This window comes from Astyanax mexicanus, chromosome 18 (genome assembly GCF_023375975.1).
Source record: "Astyanax mexicanus isolate ESR-SI-001 chromosome 18, AstMex3_surface, whole genome shotgun sequence".
In the NCBI taxonomy this organism is placed as follows: Eukaryota; Metazoa; Chordata; class Actinopteri; order Characiformes; family Acestrorhamphidae; genus Astyanax; species Astyanax mexicanus.
In genome coordinates, this window is record NC_064425.1 from 6,547,055 (window position 1) to 6,574,671 (window position 27,617).

Sequence of the window (27,617 nt, forward strand, 5' to 3'; positions counted from 1 at the left end):
AACTTGATCTGGGAATTTCCCAAGAAGCTGAAAGACAACAGTTGGCCACAGTAAATACTATATATTTATGTCATTATCAGCAGAGAGGCAGTGATAAGTGTGTGCCAACCAAAAGTCACATGATTTACACAATAGCGGAGTTTCCCTGCTGGCTTTGCTCCAAGCTTTGTGTCAGAGCTGTGGGATGGACAGTGAAACGAGATCAGCTCAGCTCAAGTTTTTTCCTGATGAACTCATGAAATTAGTGGACCTTGCATTTGTCCTGGGGGGGAATTTACTATCAAGATTTTGCTGTTAGCCTGACAAATTAGAGAAGCCCTAGAATAGATCATTCAGTTGATGAACATGACATTAAAAAGTGTTTTCTTCCCCCTCAAAAAAAAAACCCAGAATAACCAAAATGCCGTAACATTCTTGACTCATTTTATTTTACGCCTACAGAAACAAGCCTGTCAACACCTAATTCTGCAACGCAGTCAAATATGCTGGGCTCTTGGGATTTTACTAGGCCTTAGCTTAGCTGACCTGTGCTTTTTAGTTGCTGTGAAAGAGATGCTCAAACTTGGGAAGTGTCTGTGCTTAAGATAGCTGACCAGCTTTGCCATCTCTTTTCCCCCTTTACGCCCTCAGAAGCTACTTTAGATTAGAGCTGATGGGGAAATGGAAAGCGTGGTGAAGAAGCCAAACCTTTGGATATGAACTATACAGTGCTAGGCTAAAAAGCTACCACTAGCTAACTGCACACAGTGTCAGAAAGGCTCAGTAAGAAATAACTACAGTGTTCTTGTTAGTTTCATTCCTTAAAAACAAAGCTATAAGTGGCTTCTTAAGCCCTATCTGGGGTTCAGTAGCTCCTCCATTTCCACTTGCTGTTGGGTTTACGTGGATCTCTGTGGAAACACACACCCAAAGTGTAATTACAGTGCATGGCAGCGGACAAATAGCTATTTTATTAAACACGAGGAGACAAAACTTAAGAAATGTGGATCCGGATGGGACTAAAATTACTGGATAATTTTAAGATAATTTACCCTGTCATTTTTTTTTTTTTGAGGATGTCTGAGAAAAACGCATACACGGTCGTTCCGGACGGGAATAAAATCACAGAGGACCCCCATAAAAAAGAGAAAATTACCTCAGGACCCCGAGAAACTAATCCTGTCCGGATAGGGCTTTACACACACATTGTATACTATATTTCTACTATATTAAGGCTAGCCATATATTCTTCATTCACACTGCTATAAAGTTCAGTACTCAATTTAACCATAGACCGGGACACCAACCCTACATGATGTAATAAGTGAAGCAAGGTTCTTTGCATTACAATCAGTAAAAAAAAAATAAAATTAAATAAAATTTACTTTTTGATAGTTCATTTCAACACTACTAAGAAAATATATTAATTAAAATATTAATAAGTAATAATAATAGTCTATTATAATCTATCTAAATAAATTATTCTGCTTTGGCATGAAACTCCAACCAGAACCAGTAGATAGACCAGTCCATCTAGCAACTGGTCTAACTGGCTAGCTGGTATGAGGAATGTGTTTTGATGACCTTCTCAACAATATCTTTAGACTCACCAACGTCGGAATTAAACTGAACACAAAGAAACAAAGTGATGAGGAATTTGCTTGGTATTCTGTGTAAAGTCATTAAAATTAAGATCCTGAGGGCGGGAAAGAGAGACAAATCCAAAGCTCAAAACTCCCACAAAACTCATTTACCAAAGCCCACATCTGATTCTCTCTACACCAGTAACACCAGTCCAAACCAATATAAAATATGAACCAAACTTTTAATAGGACATGCGCACATATGCAGTCGTTGACACTTTTTTACAAGCAGGAAAACTGGTTCACTTCACACAAAGCTTAGTTACTTCTGCATATTCTACACACAAAAATACATAGTTAAGTGTACCTTCTAGCAATGCAGGGCGTTCACTCTATATCTGCCATTTCCTTCAGTTCTCTAGTTCTGTTTAAAAATATATGTACACCGCACATTACATAACAGTGCTGGAATGTGCTAGGCAGAGATGGGTACTTTAAAAAAGGTATTTTTCTGCTAAAATCCACGATTCCTAGTTTTTTTCGCGATCGCAAAGTTTAAGGGTTAACTTCACCTTTGTAACTAAGACTAAGAGCAAGAGCCCAAACCCCGTCTTTCGTCAGAGACCACTAAAGCAGGGCTAAATAGAAACACCTGAACACTTTTTTTTTCCTCACAAAAAACAGCTCACACTAGAGACCACAACTAGACATTTTAAAATGAAGTGAAATTGGAAGTGGCTTGTCCAATATTTTTTTAAAGCTTAAAAAATGTTTACATAATTGTTAATTGTTTGTGTTTGCAGTTTATATGCATGCACTAATATTGAGCTCCTTAGTTTTGCATTAGACATTATTTTTATGCAATATTATCTATTGTTCTAGTATTATTCTTATATACAACATTTGAGTCTTGGAATGTTAATGCTGTTCACGAAATTAAATATAGACAAAATGTTAGAGTTTAAAATGTTTGTGTTGTTTGTTCTGAATGATTTAAACTATTCCTTTTTTTATTAAATCAAATTTGAAAGTTAATATTATTATTTTGTTTACGTAGCTTGCTCTTGAATTTAATAATAAAAAAGAAATCTGTGTTTTTTCGTCATATTGACAAAAATATTTTTACAGCAAAAAAATAGTAAGTAAAATAGTGTGATATTTTTTAAAGGCCATATTGCACACTTTTACTGTTAATTTATTTCTGTGTACATACTTATATACATACACACTTAGGGGGAATTAAGTCTACAGTACTTGTTACTGATATTTTTAGTCATGGCCAAAAATATTCACACCCATGCACTTCTCTCTGCTTTTTTTGTGCAATTTCAATATAGGCAGTAAAAAAAAACGTGAATATTAAAGCATTTGTAAATGCAACAATTATCAGGGAAATGTGTTGAATTTTCTATAAGAAGTACAGGGGTTCTTTTATTTTTGGTCATGACTGTAGTTACCGTACTTCAGTGTGAGCTTCTTGTTTTATGCGTCCTCTCTTATTGCTTTTCAAGCAGTAAACTATTTCTTTATTAATGTATTATTATTATAATACCCACCTCTGCTGCTCGGTATGCACTTCATCCTGTCACATACATAATTTAGCAGTGAATATCTATTTAATATGTATAATTTGTAATGCTATTGCTTGACACAAAGCAGAAATCCAGCAGAAATTTTCACCTTACACAGGCTCTACCATTATGTAATCATTCTACACTACACACAGATGACTACTGCAGACTAAAGGCTGTATGGATAAATGTGTAATTTAGCTTTTTTGGTCCAAGTAAAGTTCTGACACACTGGGTTAGTGAGAATGCAATGATGTCACTTTACAGTAAAGCAATGACTTTTCTATTTCATTTAAGCAGCAAAGGTCACTTCCCTTTCTTTTAGTGCATGGCAACTTATTAGCTACATGCTTCTCCCAAATAATCTGAATTAACAGATTTTAGATTATCGCAGCAGGAATCCTGGCCTTTTCTTATGGACTACAAGCACACAGGTATCAAGCTGTTTCTTCTTGCGCACATATTCTCCATACATTCTCCATACATTCTTCAGACTGGGCCTGAGCAGACATTTTGCTGCAGGAAAACAAATTTTCCTAACAGCCTGTCAAGAGGTCCATCAGAATGGGCTCAGCTTGGCTCTATATGTCTGACTCCTGGTCCTGGTCCATGTTCATGTTAGGAGCCCTTCAGACAGAACAGTATATGGTATCCGGCATGGATCAAAACGCACATGCAAACGCATCAGTGTTCAGACCTTACAGTCATGACTTCCTCTTCTAAGTAACCAGCGAGGCCTATTACAAATCTACGAATCTCCTTCGTTTTCTGTCTTGACTTGACCTAAGGAAATGCCGATTAAGTCTTGAGGCAGGGACTCGGGATCTGTGCCATGGTTCCGGTCGCTCACCATCTGGTTGAAGTGCATGTCACTATAGGAACTTAAATTCATCTGAGGCTGCCCCATGTCTATGTTCAAGTTCGGATCTGAGCCATCAAACCCAGGATCCGCGTTGTTAAAAAGCTGGAAAAGATTCTGTTGACCAATACACTCGGAAATGCTGACCAAGAGGTTTCCCATGGCGTCTGGATCCAAACTCACACAGCTGTCCTCTTGACCAAAGGGATCTGCATACAGGTCTTCCAGCCCCTGACCCAGTGAAGGCTGGCTGGAAGTACCTAAGAAGTCCTGGAGAGGAGTTGCTAATGGGATACCACAATCAAACGGGATAAAATTGAACGTGTCAATCTGGTGAGACGTAGCTGGTTTGTTTATAATCCTGTCTGGAGCTGGAAGAAAAATGAAAGAAAAATGAAGGTTACATTTGTATACCAAAGCATTTCAAAAATATGACATATCTAATACAGTTTAAAACAGAGAGAGGCAGATTGAAACATCAGTGTTTATACTAATGCTGTCCATACACTACACGACTTTGAAAAGACTTTAAAAAGACTAAAGTCTGACACCCTCTCACATCTTAAGACAAGTCACATACTTTTTACTCACAGGCTAAGATTTTGCAAAGACTGAATGTCATTATTTGCAAGACTTCAACTGGATTCTTTCTGAAATTATTTCCCATCATGCTTCTGGTGGAGTTATATATATTAAGTTACAAATAATTTGTATATCAATACTGTGATTTATCAAAGATTCACAATTTTGTCCATCAACACTGTTAGTTCCTGATATGTTATTTAATAGAATACATTCTGTGTTCAACTCTGCCTATAAGCTTTTTTTCCACCATGTTTTGCTACAATCTTGTATAGCAAAGTATCACAGTTTCACTGCTATACATTTGCCTTTGTTTTAGATAGATTGAATGCAATAAAGATCATCATTCTTGTAAAATGTGTATTTTTTAAACATATTACAGTAAGAACCATATAAGGCATATTAACTGCAAAATGTGTTCTTTTTCAACTTGTTTGTACACAATAATGTAATTTATTTTTGCCTTGCAGCTTCCTGTAGCTCTCTCTCCTATTGGTTGTTGACATTGTTCACGTCACTGTTTGCTTTGTGTGAGCCGAGTCTCAAGACTTATGTTAATATTGAACACAGTTGATTTTATCGGAACGCCCAGACATGAACATGACTGACTAAAACTTTCAGTCCTTTCAGTCCTCGACTGCAGCTCAACTCTAACAAGACTCTCGTGATCAGGGGCGTAGCAGCAAATTCTGGGCCCTGTACACCCTCTATGTTAATGGGCCCCTATCCATGCCAGTAAACAAAGGAAAGTGAGCGAAAATAAAATCAGGATTTTCATGGGCCCCTCTCCCTACTCGGGCCCTGGGTAGTCAGGTCCACTTTTCCCCCCACTACCACGCCCATGCTCGTGATATTATCCCCACTCTGGAAATGTGTCTGCGACAGTAAAATCACTTGAAAATCGTTTGGTGTAAGGACGGCATAAGGAAACAGATTACAGGTTAATGATCTCGTTGTCTGTGTGATCAGTGGTTGAAATCTCGTACCTGACGTGCCACGGCAGTCCTCGCTGAACTTGATATCTGATTTAATCTTCCTCTTCCGGTCTACTTCATATGGATCTGTCAGATCAAGTAAAAAGCAGAGAAAGATCATCCCAGTGTCAGACTTGTCCATTATGTTTGTTTTTTTGCCATTAAAAAGTTTGCAGTTGTGCTTCTGATTGGCTTAAAAACCCAACAAACTCTTTTTTTTTTCTTGGGGCAGGCTATTCATTTCAGAAAAGGGTGTTTTCAAAATGACACGGAGCTTCAGTATTGTTTTTGGCAGCGTTTCTAAACCAAAAGCTGCACAGGAAGCCATAACAGCTTTGATCATTAGACAGAATGCACCCCACCTGTTTTTCACTTGTGATGCTGATAGAGAAAAAAATGACTAATCTTATTAACCCTCCTGTTATGTTCATTTGTCAGGAACAGAAATGGTGTTCCAGAGTCATTTAGACTCGGTGCATGTTTAACTATCCAAAATATGTCTAAAACCCCAAATAATTCTTACAAACAGTGTGAATATTTCATTGATAACTCCATTACTAATTATTCTATCAATATTTAGTGCAGTGGTGTTCCTTACTTTTAACAGGTAATGGTTTAAATAGGATAATTCACTCATTTTTTATTAAAATACAAAAAATACAAGTGTACAATTAAAAAGTTCAAACTTTTTCATGTTTCTCTACTTTATTACTTTTAAAAGACCAACATATAAAACAATAGTTTTACATAACATTAAAACATAACATTGCAATTTAGTTTTTTTATTTTTGTTTTTGCAGGGGGTGGCTGCAAATATGTGAAATGAAAAAAAAAATCATTTTATATTTTGATTACACTAATTTAGGCAAGCAGAAGAAGTTTCATACTGAAAAAACATGTTTTTTCCTAGATCTTCAAACTTTAAAACAGGTCAAATTGACCTGTAACCTAACAGGAGGGTTTAGAGAAAAAATACTGCTATGATTAAGTGAAGCTTTAACAAAAGGTTAACCAATCTGCACCCACTCTTTTTGTTTTAGTCATTACCAGACCCCTGAAATGAAACAGTTGCTTCATGAGTTTCACTTATGAACTATTCCAAAAAAAGAGTACTGGGCTTAAAATATAACACTGGACTAATAATAAAAGACTTATTTAGTTTCTTCTCCTTTACTAAATTTAAACCATACTACAACACTCCCATTTTGGCTTTTAGATCACCTATGATTTAACAGTGAAAGTGAATGTAAAACCAAATTAAAGATATAAATAAACCTCCTAAAAGTGAAAGTGGTTTTAGTTTCAAGGTCGGGGATTTCATAGCCATGCCCTTGTATCTCGTATGATACAATTGTCCTGCATTAAGCCTAAGAACCACTGCGATCAGATAAAAAAGCCCCCACAAATATCTACTTCATGCAAATCCCAGCAGTGCAGCCGTGCGAACTGGCAGTGCAGTGTGTGCTGCTCCTGCTGCTGCTGACCTTGGTCAAGTGGAACGTAGGTGAATTTGACCGGATCGCTGTGCATGCGGTCCGAAATGCGACGCAGACACACGTTGACCTCCACTTCCTCGCTGATGTCCTGCTCCTGATACGGCGGAGCCTTGAAGACAATGGCGATCTGACGGTGGACGTCTGTCTGGGCAAACTCCGCCTTGGCCTCCCAGTCGTCATGATGGAAGATGATCTCAATGTCATCTACAATAACACAACAAACACACAAAAAGAGAGAGTCAGTACCAGAATTTTCCTACTGTTAAAGCAAACAATTATATGACAAATCAAAAGACACGATTATTCAATTCTATTTTTTTACTGAAAATACATAAAAAATATATTTTAGGATTAATGTAGGCTTATAGCCCGATTAGGCTACATCCACATGTATCCAGATATTTTTAAAAACACAATAGAATTATGCGGATCGAATTAAGTGATAGTACCTAATAAATAAAGACATAAACACACCATAGACAGAAGATTCCTAAATTACCCACAATTACAGATTTCTATATCTAAACAAAGCACTATATAGTTGTAAAAGAACAGTATTTGCGTGTATTAATTTGTGGAAATCTGATCTCTAGAGCTATTTTTTTTATTTATTGATTTTTATAATAACAGTACAACAATCATGATACAAAATACATGATGAGATGGTATTGTACAGAAATAGGTCAACTTACATATAGATAGGAAATAAAAGGAGTAGTCATTAACAATAGGGGGGTCTGCCTGCAGACATTTTCGAGATTTTCCACATATATATCAATAAGAACTTGTTAGGAAGTTTAGAATATCCAGGGATATGATTTTGATAAAATGTTCCCACAGTTCATTCCAATAGAATAGAATCAGGGCAGCCACAGTTCCTCCAACATGATTGTGACACCCAGCTGCATCGATTTGACTTTAGGAGTAATGAAAAAATTTAAGTATTACAAGCATCACACCAAATCCTACAAATATCCTACACCCTACCCATCCTACAACATATAGATGTAAGTTGTGTTTTCCACATGTTCCCCAGTCCAAATGGGATAAAACAATATTACTATATTTATACAACAATATTTTTAACTGGATTAAAAGGCACACTATCAATAAACGTTTATTTTCTGGTCTATTTTTATACACAATGCACACTGGATTATAAGGAACAGCTGTGTCGCTGTGTTTTCCTTCTAATTCAGCTGGGTGGCAAGACCTGTAATGCTAAGCTAAACAAAAATTCCTTCAAAAGTCAACAGAGCACTGGATGTTAATCTACACCGATTTCACTCCTGGGGATTAGCATCAGGCTACAGGCTGATAATACTCACTTCTGAAAGTCAAAAGAATTAGTGCTTAGCGTGGTTAGCAGCTAATGCTAATACTGCTCCAGTCTCTGTGCTGGAGAACTAAACTGAAACTCCTGTATAACTCTGTACTTCAGTGGAGTGGCTTTACTGCTCCTTAATACCTGACTGGTAAAATTCATACATAAGGAGCGCCGGATTATAAAGCGCACTGACAATTTTTGGAGAAATTAAAGACACTGTAGTTTTAATATGGTAAGGAGGAATTAGCATGCATGCATTTTCAGTTACCAAATTTTTTTTTACCAAAAATATTTTCATCTATATGGGAGACCACAACCTCTGAATACATGGGGACAGAGCCCTAATGAGTACATCTATTCCAACCAACTAATCTCTACAAACTGATGTCTTTAGGTGGCTTATGACACTGTATGAGATTTTACAGATAGCAGAATCATAGACTGTTAAGATTAAATTGCTTCTCAGTTCAAAAATTAAACAAATGCTTTGACTGCATTAACAAATAAGTCATGTATAAGGATATGAGTATTACTTGTTTCACTTCTTCTATTTAAAGTCATATAACAGGCTATAACTGTATCACATTCTCATTTTTCATCCTACTGGAGGTCATGCTTCCTGCCATTATTCTGTGTTTTTCCGCTGTCCTTATTATTTATTTATTCTCCTTCATGCCATGCTCCAGATGCCATCTGTCGAGAGCCTTTTCATCATTTCTAAAAAATGAAAGCATTTCCAGTAATTCTTTTGTTTTTCAAACACAGCTTAATTCAGGTTTAATGGAACCATAATGAATAATCTATTTTTGGACTCATTATAAAAACATACTAAGAATTCTCTTCTGAACTCTACTATACAGCTACTCAGATAAGGCAGTAACATTAGTCAGGAAGAATAGTAAGTGTAAAAGCTGCTTATTTTAGCTACCACAATGAAGAACATGTTAAAACTGTGTTGGAGTTCCTGTGGGTTGTTTAGTGGTACAGTGGTTCCTGGTATGTTGTGGGTGTAGCGCTCACCTTTTTGCACTTTGTCGCACAGCATGTAGATCTCAGTCTTTCCTGAACAAGGACCCCTGACAATATTCAGCCTGTTGATCTTCAGCTCTGCAGTCGTTGTAGCTTCTGCTCAGGATACACACAGGATTTGGATATGTTGGTATACAAATTTGATCATCTTAACAATGGAGGTTTAACTTTTACATGGTTCAATTCCCACAGTCACATGGAGAATTCACAGTACAGGCTATTAGGGGAAATACAATAATTTTACAAGGGTCTTCATTCACATTACAAGCTACATTGCTTAAATACGATTTTTTGCTCAGATCAGATTTGTCTATCTTGACGGTTCACATTCACAAATGTAAGTGATCTGTATCTGTGTGTAATGTGAACGAATCTGTCCCTAAAACTCCTCACATGCTGCACATTGATACACTCTGTATAAACGTCTCCTTCTTCACCAACAACCACAAACCACATATTTGAAATACAACTCGTAGCTTTAAAAAGGGAAATGGATGAGTTAGCAGTTCATATGTGGAGCATCTTTTGCTGGAGTGGAGAAACAGTAAACAGCTTTTTTCAGCTATAGCTGCACAGCTGCACCAAGAGATGTGTAGGTATGAGAGAGAAGCACGTAGCGCTAATGCTAATGCTAAAGCTAATGCATAAAAGCAAAAAGATGCACAAATTACGATTTGACCGTTCACATTCATGTCACATGTCCACAGATCAGATACGTATCTGATTTAGGTCAACATATGAAAGTGACTCAAATCTGATTAGAAAAAAAATGGATTTGGCATGTTCACACAGCCATGAAAAAATCAGATTTAGCAAAAAATCTGATTTGAGTCACTTCGGCCTGGTAATGTGAACGTAGCTTCAGAAAGTTTAAGCTATGAGCCACTGGATTTAAATGGTGTTGTGGGAAATGTAGTGGTTTAGGATCATTGCTGTGGTAACTAGGATTTCACTAATATTTTGACTATAGCAACTTATTCTAACTCATTAAATCATTATGGATTGGATGAAGACTATATTTTGGCCTTTGTATGTATACAAACATACAGCAGCCCTGTACTAACCTTACTAATTAATTATCACATTGCAGATTGTAATAACTACATGATAGTTACATTGCAAAACAATTATCTACGATACTTTACTTCATCTGAGTTACTGAAGAGGATACACTACTCAAATAAATAAGCAAATACCAGCAATTATGGATTTATTCGTGTCAGTTTCACAGAATTTAACAACCCTATTTATTACCCTATTAATTTCATTAGTGCCACCACTTGGAGTAATGAAGCTGTAACTTTAATAAGTTAAATTTAGGGTGATTGTTGGGGAGTTTAGAGCGCCCAAGTTTTAATAAAACATAAAGAAACATTTTGATATTTAATGCCAGAAAAGTTACAATATATCAATATATTGTCCCACCCCTAGTAGGAACTGAACCATGACGTTTGTGAAGTGATACACCAATATCTTACAGACAAGACAGTGAACTGCTACTGCCTCTGCAGGCATGTTCTGACTTATAGCTACGGTGTTTTCTGCTGGTCGTTAATTTTCTTGGTCATGGAAGCACTCAGATTTCTCAATCACAGGGGAAAACCTTACATACTTGTGCAATAGGGGAATCCAAAATAACGTACGTATTACGTAATGTACATAATTACATACATTATGGATAGATATTTAAAATGTAGAGTTTCTACCCTGACAGCAAGAAAAACATTAAATAAACATTAATACTTTGGTTGAATTGCATTTTTTAAGGTTAATGATGAAAACGCAACCCTAAAACAACCTTTATTTAACATTGCCTAATAGACCTAATTGGTTAAAGTAGAAATTCTGATGTTGAATCAACGTTCATTTAAAGGTTGTGATTTTTGGGCTAAGCTTTTCTACACTCACAGTGCTTTTAGGTGAAAGGTGCTTCACACAAATAACAATATTAATAATATTAATAATTATTAATCAAATGTCTCTTTACACACTGCAAGACCAACACAGTACAGGCTATAAGAATATAATACAACCTAGATGTACATTATTTAACATAAGCAAAGTTTAATATGAACTATACATATATAACATAACGTTGAATCAATGTAAAATTGGTGTGCACAAATAAATCAATTCTGGCGGCAGGATTAAGATTGTTTCAATTCATCAGCGATAGAAAAATGAATGTTATATTAACATCTTTTTGCTATCTGGGAACTGTTTATCTAAGTTTAAGAAGCGTGATAATTGCACACTCAATCATACAGCTCTGGAAAAAAAATAAGAGCCCACTTAAAAATGATGAGTTTCTTTGATTTTAACAAATTGAAAACCTCTAGAATATAATTAACGAATATAGAAGATAAATATAGAAGAGGAAAACATGACCACAAGCCATCAAACCAAGCTGAACTGCTTGATTTTTTGCACCAGGAGTAAAGGCATAAAGTTATAACTTAAAACTTTATGAATATGAACTTGTTTGCTTTGCATTATTTGAGGTCTGAAAGCGCTGCATCTTTTTGTTATTTCAGCCATTTCTCATTTTCTGCAAATAAATGCTCTAAATGACAATATTTTTATTTTATTTGTAATTTGGAATAAATGTTGTCTGTAGTTTATAGAATAATACAACAATGTTTATTTTACTCAAACATAAACCTATAAATAGCCAAATTAAAGAAACTGATTCAGAAACTGAAGTGGTCTTTTAATTTTTTAGAGGTGTATTTCATAATACACATTTGATAGCTGACAGTCATTCATATAATTCAGTAAAGCACTGCTTGTATGTAAAATACAAAAATCCGCCAGTACATTTTTCTGGATTAGTGTTTTTATAGCGGTACAGTAAAACTCTTACTCTTATCATAGATTGGGTTGGAAACCACAGGACTGAGCTGGATCCTGTCTCCATCCTCCAATTCCAGCTCGCACTGGAAACACAGTCTCACCACGTTCATGTCCATGTCTTCAATGCTCTTTGACTGTCCAGCTGTCAGAGAAAAAAGGGAACAAATGCGTATTACAAAAATGAATCAAATGTATCTATGTATAACTATATGAACGTGTAGCTTATTTGTTTCCATTTCTTTGGTTTTACAACTTACTGTTGAATGGATCAATATTTTTATTCCTCCTCTTGATCAGTGAGGCATCTAATTCCTTCCTCCGAACACACTGGATGCCTAAATTCACAAAACTGAAAAAAAAAAAAAAAAAAAAAAAATATATATATATATATATATATATATATATATATATATATATATATATATATATATATATATATATATATATATATTACATTAAAGATGGTCAAAAAAAAACCCATTCAAATCACTGACCCCAGGAAGAATAACTGCTATTGTTATAGGAACTAATGGGGATCATAATAAAATAAACAGAAATTTCACTACTCACTACTAAATATACCGCAGCCAACTGTCAGTGATATTATAACACAGTGGAAGAGACTGGCAACAACAGCAACTCTGTGCTCTGTCAGTGTAAAATAACAGAGTGGGGTCAGCGGATGCTGAGGAGCATAGTGCACAGAGTTCACCAACTTTCTACAGAGTCACTACACCAATCACTACACACCTCCAACTTCATGTAGCTTCAGAGTTCATCACTACACACCTCCAAACTTCATGTAGCTTCAGAGTTCATCACTACACACCTCTAAACTTCATGTAGCTTCAGAGTTCATCACTACACACCTCTAAACTTCATGTAGCTTCAGAGTTCATCACTACACACCTCCAAACTTCATGTAGCTTTAGATTAGATCAACAACAGTAGAGTGTACAGAGACTCTATATACTCAGCAACTGTATAATATTTCTGCTTTAACTACTGTTGATATGCAGTGCAGAAGCGGTCTCAAACAAACACTGAACTGGTTGGTGAAGTTTTCCTGACTTTTTTAAGTTGGACTTTACTTAAGTGGGTGTTCCTGTTGACATTTCTTACTTAGAAATTCAAATGAGGAAGGAATTGCATAGGAGCAAAACAGTTGTATTATATTATAATAGTCAGTATTATACTGTATTACAGGGGTGTCCAAACTACGGCCCGCGGGCCATTTGCGGCCTGTTTCCTTTTTTGGAGAGGTATTTTAGAAAAATAGAATGAAAGTTGGCCCGCTGTTAAGCAGGTTTTCATAATGTGAGATTCAAAGATTGAAATCTAGGTGTCAGAAACGGGCCAAAGAGTCTAAAAGCGGAGAGAGTGCGCATTTCTAGCGCAGAAAATCGGACCAAAGAGTCTAAAAGCGGAGAAAGTGCGCATTTCTAGCGCATAAAAACGGGCCAAAGAGTCTAAAAGCGGAGAGGGTGCGCAGTTTAAGCGCAGAAAAACGGGCCAAAGAGTCTAAAGGTTGCCGTAATTAAGGAGTTTAATATTAAGAGACATCATGATATTAAACATCAATTTGAAAAATCTTAGTTTACACAACACTGTCAAAGATAAAGATAGTAAGTCAAGTAAAATGGTGTGTAAATGAAAGTAGTCAGGAAAAAGGTATTATTTAAAGTGGTATATTTCATTATTTGTTTTATTACAGAGTCTGTGGCCCGTGACTTCAAATATATTTCTCCTTCTGGCCCCCAACAAAAAAGTTTGGACACCCCTGCTGTATTATATAGTATTATATTCCATACAGCCTTTTCACAAAACAACCATTAAACAGAATGGTTCACTATTCAACTGTGTGGAAAATATAGGACCAGTCAAAAGTTTGGATACACCTCTTCTCATTCATTTTTACAGTTTACATTGTAAGTTTAATATTGAAGACTACATAAAAGCTATTCACTTTAGATTCTTCTAAGTATCACATTTCTCTTTGAGGACAGATCTGCACACTCTTGGTATTTTAATCTCAGTGTCTTCATGATGGAGAATCACCTGGAATAGTTTTCTCAGCGTCATTAAGGAAGGAGTTTCTGGAGGTGCTGAACAATAGTTGCTGCCTTTCCTTCATGCTGTGAAGCTCCAGATCATCCCAAATGTCAGGGGATTAATGTGGAGGACTAAATCTTTTTTTTTACTGTTTACTATGTAATTCCATATGCATGCAAAACTGTATTGTAAGCTATTTATTAGTATATTCTAATTTTGTAAAAGCATTGTATAAATTTACTGTGGAGCTTTAAGGGTTGTTTTATTATAATTATTATCATAGTTTATGTTTGCATGGTTTATATTAATCACTCTAAAAAACAGAGGTACGATATGAGTACTTTTTTGTACTCAGAGGTACACTCTTCATAATTGTACCCTCAAAGGTACAATATTGGTCTTTACTGGGTCAGATTTGTTCCCTCTGAAGTACAAAGTAATTTCTAACAGCAATAAGTACAAACTTGTACCATTTAACCAGCCAAAGGGTACATTCAGTATTCTGTATCACTGTACTAATAAACAATATATATTTTTTAATTGCACATTTATTATTTGAAAGCCAGACAATTTTGGATCATCAAGTTTTTGAGCCATATTTAATTGATGATAATGTTTATAATCTTTATAATCTTTACTGGCACAAAAACCATGGGTACAAAAAAGGACTTTCACTGAAAGGTACTTTTTTGTACCTCAATATAAGGTACAGCCCCAGCGACAAGCTTTGTACAAATCTGTACTTACATTTCTTAGTGTAATGCATAGATGTTAAAAGATACAAATCCTGGAATTTTTCACAAATGTTCTTAATATATTGTGAGTTAGAACATCAAAACATGTGAGTATCAAGATAAATATTATGCATTTAAATATTGTTATATAGATTTTTATTTTGTCACCTAGTTGGGGTGTGCCATATTGTATTGTATGCAATATATTTTAGTGTAGTAATTTCTTAAAAGCATTCTATCATTTTACTGTGAAGCTTTAAGGGTTGTTTTATTATAATTGTTAATGTTTGCAGTTTATATGCATTAACTAAATTTTCTGCACTTTACTCTTTTGTTAAATGTTTTGCTACATTACATTATTTTTATGTTACATTATTATCTTTGTCTTGTTAAGTTACAGAAATTTACAAAACACACAGATTCTGCATGTCCCTTAATTGTTTTTCTTGTCTTTAATATTAATATACAATGTAGAAAATAAATGTAAAAAATAAAGAAAAACATTGAATGAGAAGAGCTGTGTCCAAACGTTTGACTGGTATTGTAGGTGCAACAAACAGGCTTGCCTCATCTCAATTTGCCAGTGTGAACTCTAAATTATTTAAATCATAGCATATTATTACATTATACCCCTGTAACAAATAATTAGAATTTTATTTAGAGCAATCTAAACACTCATAAACTCTAAAAAGTTATTTAATATTTAATTTAATTTAATGTACAAACTATATTAGGTATTACATGGCATTAACATGGACAAAAAGGAAATATTGGTCAACAACACAATAACCACCACCTAATTTAGCACATTTACAGTAGTAAATAAACATGACTAAACGTGAACTGTACCTGTGGCGTCGGGTTGTGTGAGGATTTAGCGAAATGATACAGATTCCATCTGAACAATCCTTTCCAACTAAGCAGTGCGGGTGCGGACGGTAAGGGATGTCCTTAGTCACCAGAGACACCGTCACTGTCACCTTTTTAATCCCCTCGATTGGCCCCTGGATCTGTTTCCACAAGTTGAAAAAATGATAATGAAACAATTGATGGTACAGATGACATCATGCTCTGAACTCAACAGCCAGATATGGAAAAAAAAATACATTTAAATGGAAAGTGTGAGCTGTGTTCGTTTGTGAAAGGTAATTCCCTTTTTCAGACCACACCAAAGGCACACCTTTTCTGCCAGTCTAGCTTTCAATACCATAAGTTACTCTATTATATATCAGCTCCATTCACTCTAATCATAACAGGGGGGACTCCCTGTTAAGATGGAGAAGTCGGTGAATTCCAGCTCCACAGCGACTGCAGAAACAGCCTTAGCAACATTTAACGCCTTTCTGACAAGCAAATCAGTTGAAGGGAAAATTCAAATGCATGAGCATATTTAAATAGAAAAAAACTATCACCGCCCTCATATAAAACCACAGAGCCAGCAGCATCAACAGCGACAAATAAACCCCGTTAAACACACACACACACACACACACACACGCACGCACATGCACACGCACACACACACACACACACACACACACACACACACACACACACACGCACACACACACACACATACACATACATATATATATATATACACACACACACACACACACACATAGCAACAGATATATTCTATAAAAATATTCTATGAGATAGAATATATTCTAAGGGAAGTCAACTGTAAACTGTTAAGAAGGAAGGTTATATTACACTACACAGCTCTGGAAAAAAATGAAGAGAGCACTTCAGTTTCTAAGGGCGTTTTCACACCTGTAGTTCGTTTCTCTGGTCCAAATCAGTCAATGAGTTAGTTTACTTGGAGCGTTTTCTCGCTCTGTTCGGTCTGGTTTCACATAGGCATAAATGTAAATGCACAAAAATGCGCATCAATAAACCATGTGAGCAGCCTGCGTCCTCTGATTGGTCAGAGCTGTCTCACACAGGAGTACATTAAATATAAATATACGAAAAAATAAATTCAGCGAGAAGATTTTGTGTTCCAGGGCAAATATCTGTGCTTTAACACTGAACGCTGAAACACTGCACTTTCAAACACAGTGTTTCTACGTCACAGTGTTTGTTCACAGCTGTGGTAATTAGTGTTATCTGGCTAATATATCAGTTAAACTGTGCTTGCTTTATCAGCAGTTTAGCTTAAATAAATGGCTTATATTTAATAGCTGGATCCGATCGAGACCGGATCACGTTCTCACCACAAGCGAACCGCTCCAGAGTTGGTTTGGTACCGGACTGAGACCACCTCCTCTAGCTGGTCTCGGTCCGGTTCTTTTGATCCGCACCCGAGTGCGATTACTGTTTTCACACCTGCTCAATCGAACCGCACTAAACTTACAAACGGACCAGAGTTCGTTTTAACCGGACCAAATAGTGCTGGTGTGAAAACGCCCTAAAAGTCAGTTTCTGCTAATTTTGCTATTTATAGCTATATGTTTAATGAGTTAAATGAACATTGTTGTTTTATTCTATAAACTACAGACAACAACTTTCTCCCAACTTCCAAATAAAAATATCATAATTCAGAGCATTTATTTACATAAAATGACATAATTGTTATGTTTGCAATTTATATGCAACAGTACATTATTTTTATGGTTCATCATTAACTGCGTCTTGTTAAGTTACAGATATTTACAAAACACAATTTCTAAAAGATTTAAATGCTGGAATATTCCACAAATTATCTTAATAGCTGGTGAGTTAGAACATCAAAACATGCAGGAAAACATGGAAGACACTGGCACATATTCAATGTATTTTTCATGACAACAATGAAAAAGCCATCTTTGTCAGAACTTTCAATGTGACAGAAAATCCACTGCTGTAGATTACAATCATAACAATCATAGTCTTAGTAAACCAATCCAGATCAAATCAATCAAGATAAAACTCTTGCATCCGGATGGCAATACATTGACCAGAGTTCAACGAGTTTAGTATGTGTGATTCACAGTCTGGCTAGCTAAAAAAAATGCGCCCAGTAGCTAATATTACATACGCTACTAATTAAAATGGATTATTTGCATTGCATTGGAAGCCTGTGTGTAATATTTTATATTTCATATTGACTTATTTTTCATAACCAGTCCCTAAACAGTAAAAAACATGGTTAAAAAGTATTCTTTATCACAGTAAATTAGTAAAAATTAGCTGTTACTTTGCCTTAATGGATCCCTCCTGTACCCCTCTGGTACTACTGTTATTCCAGTGCAGTGGGCAGGGCCAATCTACTGTCTCATTGGTTTATAAACTGGTTCATTGGCTCGTTCATGCTCTCTATTCTGATGGACAACAAACAGCTCAAATAGTGTTATGTGCAACACAACATAAAATAAAGAAAATACATAATGTCCACTGTAATGGATGCAGGGTCTGAAAGGGTTAAATTAAAGTTGGTGACTGAAAACATCTTATGTATAACTGCATAATGTTGCTCTGAGGCAACAAATAAAAAAAAATAGAAAGAAAATGAAAACAAAATAGCCACTAGGGGAGTGCCATATTGTATTATATGCAAAAATATTGACAACATTTTTTTTTATTTTGGTAACGACATTATACCCTGAAATATGGTGCCATATCACCCATCCCTAATTATCAGGTTACTACTTTTTTAGCTGTTTTTAGCAAAAGAAAAATTCACACTATTCTCATTTCCCATTATATATCTACTTGAGACAGATTATCAGATTATCTGTCCAGTATCATTTATTTTACTTGAATCCTGGATATATGGAGATATTTGGAGTGCATTATTATTAGTATCATGACATTTTGGATCATTGACTTGTGTTACAAATCTGATAAAATTCTTGTATTTTTTATGTTTGTTAGGGGTGTGCCATAGCATATTGTATGCAATAATAAAATTTAATTCATTTTTAGTTTGTTGCAGTAGTGTATTCCTGAAATATTTACTGATATATTAAAATACTGTGAAATATCGTGATATTATTTTAGGGCCATATCGCCCACCCTTAATAGCCACAATAATAAAAATAATAGTAAAATCATTGAAAGTAATAATTAATTAAAACTAAAGAGGGTTAAAAACATTTATAAGCAAAAAATAAGGAGCAATATTGAGATCGGCTAAAGTTTTTAAGGTCATGTTCATATATTGTACGATAAATCGATAATGTAATTATCATGACAGCTCTAATACATGCAGACTCACCTCGATGGCAGGCAGGGTCTTGTTGACTTCAGTGCTGGAGGCTCCCAGGATGCTGCCGGCAGAGCGGCCCTCACACTCGTAGCGAAACCTCATGCCACGCTCTTTGGGCTGCTCTACCACCTGCAGCTGGGGTTTGTTCAGGAGTCTCTCCAGCTGCTCTGTGCCCGTCTGATGGGAGCGGGCAGACCTTCCCACTGGGGTCCCACGTCGCTGTGCTTGAGCCTTGGGTCCACGAGACGACGGTAGAGATGACATGTTTCTGGTTCCAGCAGAAGGGACTTGTGGGAATAAATTAGGACGCTGGAGAGAAAAAAAAAAGAGAAAGGGTATTAAAATGGAAATTAAGATAAATGCAGAAGAAAAATGCAATCACTACATTTTTAAGTACTGAACTAATTTTTTAGTTTTTTTTATATCTCTTTATATTAGTTCAACAGTTTCTAGTTTATCATAGTTAGTGGTAAAATGTGCTCACCAAAAAAATTCTAACCTCTAAAAGTACCACTCTTCTTTAGGCCCTGTCCTACCTAGCACACTTCTTGCAGTGCTGTTAGCTAAAAAGACCCAAAGCATGCTTTACTGTCAAACCCTGTGGTCTGCAAGCAAATAGAAAGAGAAAGAAGTAACTAGAAAGAGAGACAAACACCAAGACACCAAAGGAGGAGGGGAAGACAGAGAGAGACAGAGGGCAAGAGAGAGAAAGAGAGACTCAGGCAGAGAACAAAAACAAACAAGTTAGCTAACGGCCCGATCAGCTAGTGCTCTGAGTCTCAGATCTGTCAGCAATGGAAGATCAAACACGGAAGTAGAAAACAAAAGCAACAGTTGGTCAGACACAGGCCAGCTGGAAGAGCAGCAGTGAAGCGAGAGAGAAGCAGAGAGAGAGCGTCTGGACATGCCCGAGGAAGGCCACAGATCGCCTGCACAAAGAGCGGCTAACAAGAGGCCAGAGGAGCATGGTGAAGAAACGGGAAACTAACAGAGGGGGGAATGGCAGCCAATGAGGATGTGAAGGGGAGGAGCTGCTGCTTTGTGCCGGCAGAGGCATGTAGGAGGAAGAGATCACCAACTGAAACCAGGCGGCATCAGGTTTCAACCTTCAACTGTGCCTCCGAAAACCCTGCCTCAGAAACAATGTGCCAGCAATGCTGTAATGTTTTTGATTATAAGGGGCAAGCCAGAATGATCCTTAACCATGTCTCAAACTGTGACCAACGTCGAGCTATAACAACAGGGCTTCAACTTCCTGAACTCTTTGCTTTAGCAAAAACAAACACAGAGTGACGACGCTGCAGTGTTTAGAAAAAAACATGAATACTACCCAAATAGGAGAAAAAGGGGGTTACACTCCTAATTACACAGTAAATATGTATAAACATTAGAAAAGGGTTTGTTAATTATTATTTTGTGATATCTATATTGTCCATTATAGATTAATATGTGAATTTGTGACATGGTATCATTATTTAAAAGAATTTACCACTACAAAACTGGGTTTGGATCCAGGGTTGGATAATAAATAACAATATTACATAGCATCATGATAATTAAAGTCATTTTAATTACACAATACAAATTACATTCTAATTACATTGAATTAATTAAAATATTTTTTTCAAAGTGTTAAGGCTGGTTAATACTTCTGCATCTAATCAAAGCATTGCCCATATGGTGTAGCTTGTGCGAGCACCCTACGCAGCTGGGAGCGTTTATACTTCTGCGTGCGTACGTCTGCATCTCTGCGTCGCTCTACATTTTAAATTACAGACCAAACTTTATGATTTATGACAATTTTCAGTGTAAATGTACATGTAACATGTAACTTCCCATGTAACTTCAGTAGCACTGCAGAGGTACATTTAAGACTGGATTAAAACATTATTAAATAGTTCTACTTAGGAAAATGTGTGGGTGTGGATGGTTTGTCTACTGGGATATAAAAAAGATACTTTTTTCAAACTGTAGTTTCATAAAATCTTTTTTTACATGAAAGGAAGACAAAATAAATTTAAGCTATTTAATCGCCTCTACTGGAGTGATTATTTGCACTTGGGCACATATCATTTCACCCCTTAACTTAAAACTTTACAGTGCAGATTACCTTAATGACTTAATCTTAGGAGTAAATTAGGTAAATAAGCACTTAAATAAGTATATAGGTAAATAAGCACTAATAAGATTTTAGGATGCGGAATGCATTCAAATACATCTAATATTTAGGTGTAAATAAGTAAAAGAGAGGTTCTAGTTGCTAAATTGCAAAAATAAAATCCAGTATTAAAAATGTAAATTTCCAATATTGTCACCATCACCTTGTATCTAAATGTTTGTTGTCTTTCATTTTTACATGATTTGAATTGGGCAGCAGTTATTTAAATTGTGCCAAAACGTCATGATTAATGGACCAAAAGGCATGACAAAACCTGGAACAAACTCTTTTTACATTGACTTCCATAGAAATATTTTTGTGATAGTACACACTGCTACTACATACACCTGGGTGAAAATAGCTTGTGCCTTAATTTATTTAATCAGTGATGGTAAAATTAGGATTGCTAAACACAAAATCCATGAAAATAGGTGGCATTTTATGAGCTGGTCCAAGTTATATACAATCGACTGACATCTGCCTTTGGCCACATACTTTTTTCTACAGTTTTTACATTTCCATTTTGATTCAAGGCCAAATCTTACATCAGCATATTTTCAATATTACTGTGAATCAAACGGATACTACATTCCGTTCAAACGTCAAAATGTTTTAGTTCCAAGTGGAAAATGTGAACTGTAAGGCTCCCACAGCTTGAAATTCCCACTTAGAAAGTCAGCCAGAAAGAGAGCCTCGCCAATAATCAATATTCAAATTTAATATGGCCAGCAGTAGTAGTAAAGCAGCATTAATATTCTGTTTAATAGCACTTCTATTTATTTGTCTCCCTTTAAATTTATCATTCACACTTTACTGTCCAACTTTTATCTGTGGATATGTGTGTAGTAGTTTGAACAAGCAAAATACTGCATAATGTTTTGTTAGCACATTGGAATCGCTAACAATGCTAACACAGGACAATGCTAAACGAAATAGTGTAAAATTATCGATTTGACTAACTAGAATGGCATAAACTCAAAAAGCAGCTCTGGCCTGATACTGACCTGTGGGGAGTCTGTGCATCTAGAGACGAGCACTGGCCCATTACTTATTTCTGTAGGAGTAAGAGAAGGAGGAGGAGGAGGTCCAGGGAGTTTAAATCCGCTCTCAACAATGAACTCGTTTATTTCATCTGATAAGAGATGACAGCAAAAACAACAAGAATGATAACAACAACCAAATTAGTTTTAGGTAATGATGCAGCATGGCCCTTACACAGGGATAAATGCATCTTGCATTATGAAAAAAAGTCACATATGACATATAGGGTTGCACATTGATTTCAAAATTATATTGGAATTGGATGATAATTGCATTTTTTTAAATCATTGAATAATTTAAGGCCAATATTTAAAACCAATACTTGCTGATGTGTTTATTGTATGCAAGCAATTCTGGATGCTATACTACAACTGCCCAACACTGACCATGCTATTTTAAGATGTACTTATTTATTTGTTTATTTTTCTACTAGTTTTAAATGATAAAATTAAACTCTTTGTATTGTTATGAATGTGTATATTGGTATCACCACTTATGTACATGTGTTATATTGGATATCATTATTGGTCCAAAATTTCCACACTGATACATCCCTAATGGTATATTTTCATATGGCTACATGTTTCCATTTTTATGTGTATTATTTTATTTTACATTTAAATATCCATTATTAAAATATTTATTAAAAATGTGATTAATCATGATTAATCATGTTAAATTGTGCAATTAAATTGTTATTTTCTTATTATTAAAACTGTACGTATTAACGATACACCTAAGTGAACTTGTAAATGTTCTAATCCATATTATGATGTGAAAGACTCAACTAAGTAATGCAAAAATTACAGGTACTTTAAGAAATGAAGGTCAGTCAATTTGAAAAATGTCAAGAAAGAAAGAAAGTACTCTCAAGTGCAGTCACAATGATAAGTTCATCATCGGAAACCGCAGATTAACAGCACCCCGGATAAAAGACCACCTAGTATTTTTGTTCAACACTTTTAAGTTACTACATGATTTCGTATGTGTTCCTTCATAGTCTGGAATTTAATACACTTTAGTATTCAATTAAAATGTAAGGAAAAATCACTTTATAAAATGAATGTGTTAGTGTGATTTCTAGTTTAATTCATTTTATGGTATTAAAGAGAAAATAAATGTTAAAATACATGTCATGGTAATTGTATATATTTTGTGTTGAGTGTTTATGATGAAGTAAGTTTTGTGGGCTTGATGTGTGGGTTATGTTAGTAGATATGGTGGGGGTTAAAAGCAATGTGGGCGGAGTTCCTGAATGTTGTATAGTGTGTCGAGATGGTATTTTTTTATATAATTATTTATTTTAATTTGCTCTTTTATGTTTATTGTGGGAAGTCTGAATTAATGTGAGCTTCTGAGAGTGTATGCCACTATGCACTTTACCGATTTAATATAATGCGCTTTATTGTTTTAAATGTATTAATTTGTTTACTCATGTGAACTGATCTGCCTCTATTACACAAATGTTTTTTTTTTACAAATAAGAATTTGCTCTTATTTAACTAGCCTAGGCCTTACATTCTTGTTATTTTTATTATTATTATTATTATTAGGTTCAAGATTCAATAAATTGTATTTTTTACACATCACAAAGTACAGGTGTACATGTGAGTGAAAGACTTGGGTGCAGGTTCCCACTAGTATGTAGAGAACAATGTTTACAACAAAGTACAATAATAAGTTAAAATAGAAATATATAGTTAACTTTACAGTATACATAATATACACAATACACACAATAACTTACAGACTATAGACATACAGACATATGGTACTGCACGGAAATATGTTAAATATGACTAAAAAATATGACTGAAAAATGCAGATATCTATAGTGCGTGTGTGGAAGTGAGGAAATGGTCCAATAGATGAACTAGATGAATAGAGTAAAGTGCAGGTACAGAAAGAGTTGTGTGAGAAGTTGTTATTATTATTATTATTATTATTATTATTCAATTTCGTTTATTAATACATTCAAAATAATAGAGGCTGGTATACTGTATAATATTAAATGTAAAATGATATGATAAAAATGGTCCACTTACCAAGGTCGAGAGCTGTGGAGGAGAAAAACAGCACCAGTTAAATCCACAGACTAACAGACAAGGAAAGTGAAACTGAAAGTCTTAACAGCCCTGCGGGCTAACAGACAACAACACCATTCTATTCCTACACAATAAACCGCACCAGTCCCAGATGAGGTAGAATAAAGCATATACAGCATGTGAATTGATTGAATTGAGCTGATTTGCCTCTTCTAGATCACGCAATGCTGTGTAACGTCAATAGTAGGAACTAGTATAGAGAAAAGACGGAGCACCATGACTAGGCATAGTTAGCTCGGTTACCTATTCTAGCTAATAATAAGCACATTATAATAATAATAACAATAAAAATAAACATTATACACCTAATTAGAGACTAATTTATATCTGATTATTTAAGGGTTTGTTTTTTAAAGCCAGATTTTTCACTTTTAAAACTAATAGTAGTGAATCCGGGACCAGAAAAGTAAAATCCGCCCCAGAATCCAGGTCCAGAGATTAGCTAGAAATCCATTCCAGGATTTTGTCTTAACTGCCAAAGAAAGCTGCGCTGCAGCGCCCAGGAGCCACGCTTTCTTAGGCGGTTGGAACAAAATCCTGGAATGGATTTATAGCTAATCTTTGGACTTGGATTTCACGCCTATGTCAAAACGACATAAATACTAACATTCATCGTTTATTATTATTATTATTATTATTATTATTATTATTAATTTACGCTTTTTAATACCAATAAACACACTGTAGACAGCCGGATAGTGCTGTAAATGAATTGATATATTTATGAAAATGCTTAAATTCACAAATAGATACATTTATAAATACATATTTTTTCTACATAAAATCTACCAAAAACGTACAACTATATTATTATGGTTTGTATAATTTAGGAAAAAAATATGACATAAAACCTCCATGGCTAACTTTACTTCTTACAAAACGTGTCTTTCCCAACCTACATGCGCACAGCTAGCCTTAGCGCGCGCACAGAGTAAACAAGCGTTTACAGACCTTTTACAGACTTTTATCGACACGTTTATAGATGTTTTAGCTCGCTGTCACTTACCGCCAGTGCCTAGGGTACCGTTGCGAGCTGGTCCGTTCATATTTCTCATGGCAGGTGAAGGACTAGGCTGGTAAAACAGGGTTAGTCTGGTACTGGGCTGAGGTCCGGTTAGCTGGGTTATGTACTCATTGGAGCTGTACTAAAGGTCGGTGACTGCGGCTCTGAGTCTCTGCAGCGCTGCTGTACTTCTGCTTCTGCCCGTGTATCAAAATAACTCACGTTTTCTACCAAATTCGTTTCACTTTGTGCCTCTTCTAGCCCGAGCTGACCGGGTGGAAATCCCCCTACGTCACTGCTGGGAAACCCCCCCGCGAGTCGGCGCAGTAAGAGCGCGCGGTAACAGGTGAGCTGCAGCACGAAGGGCCCGAGGATCAAAACAAGAAAACGAGAGATGGAAACATGCCCCTAAATGGCTGCGCTGAAACATGGTAGACAAATAAGAGTTTCGTGAGGAAAGCACCTTCTAATGAACTGTTTGTGGGGTCACACTTTTTAAAGATTAAATGATATTATCAGGGACTGTAAGGGATATATATATATATGGGCGGGCCCTTAACACAGCTCTGGATAAAATTAAGAGAGCACTTCAGTTTCTGAATCAGTTTGTCTGATTTTGCTATTTATAGGTTTATGTTTGAGTAAAATTAACTTTGTTGTTTTATTTTATAAACCACTTTAGAGCGTTTATTTGCAGAAAATGAGAAATATTCAATATTTCAATATTTAGTCGAATAACCCTGCTTTTTAATCACAGTTTTCATGCATCTTGGCACGTCCTCCACCAGTCTTACACACTGCTTTTGGGTAAATTTAGCCATTCCTGGTGCAAAAATTCAAGCAGTTCAGATTGGTTTGATGGCTTGTGATCATCCATCTTCCTCTTGATTATATGTTTTAGAGGTTTTTCAATTTGATAAAATCAAAGAAACTAAAATATTTTTAGGTATAGATTTAAGGGTTTGTATTGAATTAAACGTAAATTAAAGCCAGATTTTTCATTTCTAAAAACTAATAGGTATGAATCCAAAAAAGTCCAGAAAAGAATATGCTGTTAAGTAGCAATGGATTTTTTTTTTTACCTTAACGCCTTTGTATGCAGTACAAAGGATCTTGTCTGGAAAACTAGACAATAGAGGCATTCAAAAACTTTTGTCCGGTTGCGTGTATGTATGTATGTATATATATATATATATATATATATATATATATATATATATATATATATATATATATATATACATACATACAACAATAAGTCTGTATGTATGTATATATATATATACATACATACAAACAATAAGTCTGCATATGTTCCTGTATAGATTTAATGTCTTTATATATATATATATATATATATATATATATATATATATATATATATATATATATATATATATATATAAAGACATTAAATCTATACAGGAACATATGCAGACTTATTGTTTAACAAATATACTAAACAAAATGTAATTAACAAAACATATGTTTTATACTTTAGATTCTTCTAAGTAGCACATTTATCTTTGAGGACAGATCTGCACACTCTTGGTATTTTAATATATTATATAATAATATATAAAGCTCAAAGTTATAGTGTGTGAATGCAGACAGCACTAAAACAGTCTGTGTGGGTTTTTGGTTGTGTTTTAATGATGTGTGATGGACAGAGTAGTAGGTCAAACAAACAGTTGATGTTTAAGGTGGGATGAGACTTTCAGTGTGCGATTCTGAATGATAATTTTGACGTTTATGACATCAAAATTATCGTCACAGCAGCGTGATAGTAAAAAAAAACATAATTATCTTAAATAACCATTAAATAATATATTAATTATAACAATATCATTTAATTACAATAAATAATAACTGAAAAACAGTAAAACAGAGCATAATATCTCTACGTGTTTTCTGCCCTCTGGTGGATAATCTTTGTAAACAATCTCAGGTTGTATTTCCTAAATGCTTGGCTGTATTACAAAATAAAAGTCATAGGCTTGTTGTTTAATAATAATAAAAAAATAATAATAATAGTTAATCAATTAATAGTTAATAGAAAATCAAATAAACTTTCTGTTT

At 35.1% G+C, this 27,617-nt stretch overlaps 1 protein-coding gene across 2 annotated transcripts; it reads right to left on the reverse strand.

Annotated features, from left to right (window-relative positions):
* Positions 1-1,785: 1,785 nt before the first annotated feature.
* relb (v-rel avian reticuloendotheliosis viral oncogene homolog B) lies at positions 1,786-25,890 on the reverse strand. Of its 2 annotated transcripts, XM_022674267.2 has the most exons (11): positions 25,542-25,890; positions 24,476-24,487; positions 22,394-22,521; positions 19,241-19,540; positions 15,889-16,049; positions 12,511-12,602; positions 12,264-12,395; positions 9,392-9,496; positions 7,033-7,248; positions 5,561-5,635; positions 1,786-4,363 (listed from the first exon to the last, which is right to left on the reverse strand). In XM_022674267.2, the coding sequence occupies exons 1-11, from the start codon at positions 25,588-25,590 to the stop codon at positions 3,882-3,884; spliced, it is 1,752 nt and encodes a 583-aa protein (XP_022529988.2). In that variant the 5' UTR covers positions 25,591-25,890; the 3' UTR covers positions 1,786-3,881. The 2 variants fall into 2 exon arrangements, with proteins under 2 accessions (XP_022529988.2, XP_022530003.2); XM_022674282.2 differs by lacking the exons at positions 22,394-22,521; positions 24,476-24,487; positions 25,542-25,890 and adding an exon at positions 19,731-20,212.
* Between the last annotated feature and the right edge of the window lie 1,727 nt (positions 25,891-27,617).